Source organism: Eupeodes corollae, chromosome 1 (genome assembly GCF_945859685.1).
Source record: "Eupeodes corollae chromosome 1, idEupCoro1.1, whole genome shotgun sequence".
Taxonomy (NCBI): Eukaryota; Metazoa; Arthropoda; class Insecta; order Diptera; family Syrphidae; genus Eupeodes; species Eupeodes corollae.
The window spans coordinates 80,724,077-80,732,565 of NC_079147.1; the positions used below are offsets into that span (position 1 = coordinate 80,724,077).

At 38.0% G+C, this 8,489-nt stretch overlaps 1 protein-coding gene across 1 annotated transcript; it reads left to right on the forward strand.

Moving 5' to 3' along the window:
• Nucleotides 1–3,259: 3,259 nt before the first annotated feature.
• On the forward strand, nt 3,260–8,489 carry LOC129940686 (uncharacterized). The gene is made up of 2 exons (XM_056049102.1): nt 3,260–6,562; nt 6,678–8,489. The coding sequence occupies exons 1-2, from the start codon at nt 3,260–3,262 to the stop codon at nt 8,487–8,489; spliced, it is 5,115 nt and encodes a 1,704-aa protein (XP_055905077.1).

Genomic DNA, 8,489 nt, shown 5'->3' on the forward strand with positions numbered 1-8,489 from the left:
TTCTCTCTTAGGGTTGCCAGATATTCAGAATTATATTGAAAATAAAGCAAAGCACAAAAACCTAGAAACACAAATATCTATACTGAAATTTGTATCATACATATGTACATATATAATTTAAATATGTAAATTTATGAACCCAGATATAAGCACCTCGTGCTTAGATACATGCTCCCAAGTTCATGATCAAATCAAAGCGAATGTGCTAACGTAATAAAATCTGACAAAAATCAACAATGATCTCGATCGATAAATTAAATATAGTAAATGCAATCATGGTTTGCTTTACTTAAACGAATCATTTTGTTAGCGTCATTAAATGTCTGACAAAATGCAACATTCTTGACTTTTCTAATTCACCATCTCAAAGTTCTCAAAGTAAGCATTCACCTCATACAAAGCAAAAATGCAAATTTTACATTCACAATACGCCTTCGAAGTACATACGAGAATTTTTAGTGAGATCATAAATTCATTTCAATTATTCTCTAATTGAAAGAAAATGTTTTGTATATTATTTTATTTTTATTTTTTTTTCTTAGTTGGAAAATAATACAAAGATGGAAAGAACAAGGTATGATTTAAATCCCATTGATCGTGATCGTAGATCGTAGGTATATGTTTTGCCGGTAGTCATGGAGTGATTTGACCAGCTGTTCATTCACAAGGACGTCTCAGTTTTCGATAGCGCCTCACTTGTGCCTTGAACTTATTACTTAATTCTGTTACGTATTAATGACAGTTCTTTTTCTTGGAAAGATTTATTATCAGCAATAAAAAATCATCGTATTTTGATCCATTTTAACCATGAAGCTTAAGTCAAATAATTTTTATATTTCAGAACCTTTTATATTGGCTGCGTTCAATCTCGCGTTGGATAGAGTATCTTGGATAGGTTGATTTCTAGATACCTTGTTGAACGAGTTGGATAGTTGTATTGAGATAGCTGTCAAAAAATAAAAACAACTTAGGGCAGTGCACAAAAAGCAGAGAAACATTTAAGCTTCGAAGTCAAAATTGTTGTAAGATAGACTGGAGGTCATCTACAAAACGAGAACAAAATAAGTCAATTTTCAAGTTTAAAAAAACAGATCATAATTACCTTCTAAAATTCAGAGGCAAATAGCTTCTTCGTAGTCTATTATGTACAGAACATCCTCAAATACAACTTTAACTAACATTTTGTACCTTTTTGTTTACCAACAAATACAAAAAGCTGAAGTCAATTTTCAAGTTTATTGAAATTCAAGCATGTGTTATTTCAGATGTTCTGTCAGATATCTACATACCCCAGAAATTCTTGCATACCTATCCGGATAAATGTTAATGTCTGAGATTGAACGCAACCATTAACAAGTGAGAGCTTTGTTGGTAATGTGTTTAGTAAGTTGGGGAATGGCTTGAATTTTGACAGATAAATTAATATCACAATGGACAGGTTCAGGTGACATTAGAAACTTCAAAGTAAGGCAAGCTACTTACATCTGATTGGCTAACTGCCAAAAAATTGTCTTCCAACTAATGCAACTTTATTGGAAACTTGACTGGGAAGTTAGTCATGAAAAATATCTCTAACTATCAAGTCAAGCCAACTTGTGTCACAATGACAATTGATCATGTATTTTCATTCATCTAAAAACTGAACTTTATTACTCTATGATTTATTTATTTTCTGCACATTTCCATTTAAATAAGTAATATTTCTTTACAATGCAAAATGCAAATCGTCATGAACTTATAGCTTGCCTAAGGAGTGGTAAACGATAATGTTTTGAATAGTTTTTGTACGATGAACAGAAGCCAGAGGTTAGTGAAGTTAAGTTTCAGGTTTGCAATTAATGACACTTGATAAAATAACTTGCTGCCTTAGTCAAAATTTACGTTCAAAGAATATAGTTGACTGCAAATGAAGTGCACTATGTGATTTTATACCTGCCCAATATATTTTCGCTTTAATAACATTCTGACACTTTTGTCTTATGGCAAAAATACATAGGTTGACATTAACTTCCTTGAGCATCCACACGTCACAAGTTTGTTTGTTCAGCGATACAATTAAAATCCAAGAGAAAGCCTTTGTTTATTAAGACATATTTGTATATGTGCTAAAATATGAAGGGTGGTTAAATTTTAAGGGACGATGTTAATTTTAAATGAGACACAAATTATGTGGGTAATTTTTTCTATTTCTTTTTATTATGATAATATTTGTATGGTACAATTATGTATAGAATAAAATATCGGCTAAATGGCCTCTATCCGATGGTCCAAATATTCGATTACTCTAAGGCCTAATTGAGGTTCTATGCCTTTAATACGCCGAATTTTCTCATCCTTTAGCTCTTGAATTGTTGCTGGCTTATCGACGTACACCTATTTTTTCAAATAACCACTGTTCTGGACTAAACAACCTAAATCTAACTTGCCTTAAAAATCATTCATTCAAATTTATCAAAATTATCAATTATAATTTTTATTCATAATTACCAAACATTACAAATCATACACTATGAATTCTTCTTAAAATTTAACTCAAATCAAAACTGTAACTTATTTTTTTGCTAACTTGAAATCTAATGTAAAACTGTTGTTTGTATTTGAAAGCACAGTAACTTAATTTTCGCTCTTCTTTTTGTGCGTATATTCGTTGCACCTGCAAGCATAAAATATTTCAAAGCATCTTCCCTTTTTGAAGCGAACCACCAAACAGAGCAGACCTTTCTTGGAGCTGGTAACAATTATCGAATTAAATAAACATTTATATTACATATGAACTTATTATCGTTGCCTTTACATTCTGTGCATTTTGTATGGGAAGATTTTCTGCTCGGGCTTCGCTGTGAATCATCATCATTAAAATTACAGTCCACTATTCCTAAACATCAAATTGGTCCTTCGAGCCGGATTAAGTGAACAATTTCTTAATTTAAAGACAATCGTGTTTCTGAAATTCGTGAAATTAAAACTATAAAAAGTATTAAAGACTACGTCGAATTACATACATATATGTATGGATGAAATGATGTGATGTTTTTTATATATATGTAATCCGTAGCTCTATAATACTTGGTAGTGCTATTACATATATTTATTTTTTGTGCAGTACCTACGATTTATCGAACATTGAATCAATAACGGTACAGGTTAATTAAAACTGTTTTGCACACGTTTCTGCATAAACATACGAACTCATACGAACATATTAATTTTTTTTTGTTTGGTTTTAAATCATTTAATCGAAAATTGAATTATAACTGCGATGGCAAGTGCATTAAAAGTTAAGTGCGGTAATGCAAAAGGGCGCTTAACTCGGGCGGCAGCATTTGCAGAAGCGATTGATGAATCTATAACAATCGAAATGCTTGAGATTCGGTTAAATAAACTCGAGACCACATGGTCTGAATATTCATCTCTTCATAACGAAATTCTTGAAAAAGCTGAAGATGAAGAAGTTAGTGAATTAGAATCTGAATTTTCGGAATACGAATTAAAATATTTTGTTTCAAATGCCGAGCTCGTTAAAGCCATTCGCGATAGGGAAAAAACTTCCACCAAACCAGTGGAAGTTCTTGATAATTCTTCTGCGTTTAATCGCTTAGCTGAGCAACAATCAGCCTTTCTCGAAAAAATTAATTCGTCTTCGCCATCGTCAAATAATTCCAATACTTCTAAACTTCCGACAATCGTTGTGCCACCATTCAGTGGATGTTATAAAGATTGGCCTTCGTTCAGGGACATATATCTGGGTTCAGTCGACACTAAGGTGAATCTTAGTCCGACCCATAAATTTCATTACTTGAAATCCTATCTGCGTGATGACGCAGCCAATCTTATAAAACATTTGAAAATAAATGACGCAAATTATTCGGAAGCTTGGGATCGCTTAGAAAGACGGTACGATCGAAGCCAATTGATAGTTCAATCTTTTATTGAAACTTTTTTGTCACTTCCTACTGCAAATAACTCTAATGTTCAAACTTTAAGAAAAATTTCTGACGGTGCCGATGAAGTTGTGCGTGGTCTTAGTGCGTTGGATAAGACAGGTCGTGACCCTTGGCTCATTTATTTATTGTTAAACAAACTTGATTCGGACACCAAGCAAGCTTGGGCAGAGAATATCGGTTCTCGGGAAGACGTTACTATAGTCGAATTACTAGACTTTTTAGAACTACGGTGCAATGCCTTTGAGGCTTGTCAATCACTTTCCAGTCGGTCGGGTTCATCGCGTACAAAGCAATCAAACAATATTCGAGCTCATCTTGCTGGGCCTTCAGACTCAATTTCGAAATCCAAATGCCCAATGTGTCAAGACAATCATGTCCTTACTCAGTGTACAAAATTCGTCGCGTTAGACATTGACTCTCGTCGAAGTTTTGCGAAGACAAACTCGCTTTGTTTTAATTGTCTTAAAGCTGGACATTCATCGCAAAAATGTTTTTCTACTTTTCGCTGTCGGGTGTGTAGATCACGCCACCATTCGTTGGTGCATCCTGATGATGCAGCAAATACAAATCAAGTTTCGTTAACGGGTTCTTCTAACCAAACTCAATCTTCGTCATCAACCTCCGCTCAATCCAACACCACCGAATCGCTCGTTAGTAATCATTCGCTTGATGTTAGTCGTCCTAAGAAAACTCTTTTACCAACTATCTTGGCTAGAATTCAAGACAATCAAGGAAATCTGATAGACTGTCGTGTTCTTTTAGATTCCGGGTCACAGTCTACATTCATTGTTGAATCTTTCGCTCAAAGACTCGGTTATCATCGTAAGCATTCAAGAATTCCTATCCTCGGTCTATCGTCGACTGAAGTTGGATATACAAAGGGCCTCATCTCACTAAATCTTCGTTCTCGTGTCAATTCTTCTCACTTATTCGTTGATGCCTTTATACTCGATAAATTAACTTCAAACTTACCAACCAAATTGATAGATGTTTCCTCCTGGTCTCATATTCAAAACCTCGACCTTGCTGATCCTACTTTCAATGTCGCCGCCCCAATCGATGTTCTTCTCGGTGGTGACAAACTTTGGAGCATTCTCAAAGATGGACAAATTCGAGGTCCCAATGGATGCCCAATCGCACAACGCACTTCGTTTGGATGGGTCATAACCGGACAATTTTTTGAACCAGAGGAATCGAACCATTTTATCTCATTTCACTCTTTACTCGATTTAAGTAATTTGATGCAACGTTTCTGGGAAGTTGAAGAGGTTTTCCCAGCAAACAGTTCTATCGTTTTCGACCAGGCCGAAGAACATTTTCAACTGACTTTCTCTCGATCTCCTGACAGGAAGTATGTTGTTCACCTTCCTTTTAAAACTCCAAATCCATCTTTCAAAAATACTCTTTCGCTCGCTGTTTCTCGCCTATTCGCAATGGAACGTCGGTTCGCTCAAAATTCGAAACTGAGAGACTTGTATTCTGATTTCATGCGGGAATATATCGGCTTAGGCCACATGATTCGAATTCCTCGTGACGAAATTAAGTGTTCTAACGGTAGATGTTTTTATCTACCACACCACGCGGTGCTAAAACCAGACAGTTCGTCTACTAAATTGCGTGTCGTTTTTGATGGCTCTGCCAAAGACTCCACTGGTAACTCGTTGAACAATGCATTGTTGATAGGCCCTCCTATTCAACGGGACTTAATAGGTGTTTGCTTGCGGTTTCGACAACATCCCTTCGTTTTTACTGCCGACGTCGTAAAAATGTTCCGTCAAATCTGGGTAGATGACTCCGATTGCGATTACCAACGCATTGTTTGGCGCGACTCTCCCTCAAAGGAAATCGAACATTTTCGGTTACGCACTGTAACATATGGTACAGCTTCCGCTCCGTTTTTGTCAGTTCGGGTTCTGAAGCAGCTTGCTGAGGACTATAAATCAGAATTCCCGAATGCAGCGCGTGTTCTACTGGAAGACGTATACGTGGATGACGTTATGACGGGAGCAAAGTCACCCAAAGACCTTATCGAATTGAAATCCGAATTAGTCACTCTTCTTTCCATGGCCAACCTTGAGCTGCGGAAATGGAGCTCCAATTGTTGGCCACTCCTAGCTTCTCTTCCTAAAGAGCAATGTGAATACTCTTTTTACGACACTGAACGTTCAAATTCGTATATTAAGGTGCTTGGAATGCATTGGAATCCATCAAACGATGAATATTCCTTTCGCATCTCGAAGTCTCTTCCAACCATTTCATTGACAAGGCGTTCGCTGTTGTCTGAAGTATCACGAATATTCGATCCGTTAGGACTGTTGGCACCCTCAGTTGTACTTTTCAAAATGCTCTTTCAGGAACTCTGGTCATCGAAGTTAAAGTTGGGATGGGACGACCCGTTGCCTCCAGAGTTAGCTGATCGTTGGGATAAATATCGGAAGGAAATCTGGTTTTTTGAGCAAGTCCAAATACCCAGAAACTTGTTTACCTCTTCCTTCGATGACATTGAACTGCATGGCTTCTGCGATGCATCCACGCTCGCTTATGGTGCCGTCCTGTACACTCGCTGTAAAGTTGCTGAAGGAAAGTACAACATAACAATTGTCGCTGCCAAGACCAAAGTTGCTCCGTTAAAACCGGTGTCCATTCCACGTCTAGAGCTGTGTGGGGCCTTGCTGCTGACTCGCTTGTTAAGTCTTGTTAAATCGTCGTTTTCGTACAAATTCACAAACATAGTGGCTTGGTGCGATTCCGAGATCGTTTTACACTGGCTATCATCTCCTCCTCGTCGCTGGTGCAGCTATTCTCGAAACTACTCCAAGAAGTTGCTGGCGTCATATTCGCTCCGAGTCAAATCCAGCAGATTGTGCGTCGCGCGGTGTGCTTCCATCTGAACTCCCAAATCATCATCTCTGGTGGACTGGTCCAGCCTGGCTATCACTGGAAGAATGCCAATGGCCAAAGTCGAAATTCACCACTCTTCAATCGGACGATAGCGATCTTCTACTCGAAACGAGACAATCTCCTCGTCAAGTTCTTCTCATAGGACCTAACAATTTTGATGTTATTGATCACATAATCATCAAAATTTCCTCTTGGGATCGCATGCAACGTATTCTCGGATATGTAATTCGGTTCATCTTCAATTATCTCAGCGAACCATCAAATCGTCGAACCTCATACCTCACAACAAAGGAACTTTTCATCGCCAAAACAACTCTCATTAAATCGATCCAACTAAAATCATTCAGTGACGATATTCACGCCCTTAAATCTAAAAATCAATTGCCCCTGAAATCCAAACTGCTCAAATATTCCCCATTTCTCGATAATAAAGGTCTGCTTAGAGTAGGAGGAAGAATTAAAAATGCCAATATATCTTTTAACATTAAACATCCTTATATTCTTCCAGCTAATGACTTTTCTCATTTTATTATAGAAGATATTCATAAGAAAAACTTACATCCTGGAGTTTCCGCAACGTTCGCAATCGTTAGACAGCAGTACTGGATCTTGGGTTCTCGAAATCTCACCAGAAAGATTGTTTTCAAGTGCACTACATGCTTTAAATTGCGAAAAACAACTTCTTCGCAGCTAATGGGTGACTTACCATCGCAACGCGTATCACAAAGCCGTCCTTTTTCACACACTGGGTGTGACTATGCTGGGCCGCTTTGCATTAAGCTGTCCAGAGGTCGAAATCCAAAAACTTCAAAGGCATATATCTGTCTATTTGTGTGTATGGCTACGAAGGCTATACATTTGGAGCTAGTGAGTGATTTGACCTCTGACGCATTTCTCGCAGCTTTTCGTCGATTCGTTTCCCGGCGTGGACTTTGTTCGAATGTGTATTCGGATAATGGAACCAACTTCCAAGGTGCACGTCGGTGCTTGAACGAGATGCACAAGTTAGTCATATCAGAAGCATACAACGAGGCTGTTGCAACATCACTTGCGAAGGACAATGTAACCTGGAACTTTATCCCTCCATCGTCCCCTCACTTTGGTGGATTGTGGGAGGCTGGAGTAAAGTCGGTAAAGTGTCATTTGCGACGAGTAATTGGAGCATCCATCCTTACATTTGAAGAAATGTATACGGTGCTCACTCAAATTGAAGCTGTCTTAAATTCTCGCCCTCTTTGTGTGATTTCAGATAATGAATTAAATCCATTAACACCCGCTCACTTTCTTATAGGTGAACCATTTACTGCTGTCCCAGAGCCAACAACGCTGTCCACGCCTTTAAATCGCTTGTCGCACTGGAACCATCTACAAAATATGGTACAAGGCTTCTGGAAACGGTGGCATGTGGAATATATCACCACCCTACAAGAACGATCGAAATGGAAGACGGCAACTCCGAATCTCAAACCAGGGGACTTGGTAATAATTAAAGAACCAAACCTTCCGCCAACTAAGTGGCTTCTTGGCAAAATCGAAGCAGCAACCCAAGGGACTGATGGCCGAGTACGAGTTGCTACTGTAAAGACGAACGGTGGAACATTTGTTCGTCCAATTACCAAACTTGCCCTACTACCCATATCCTGA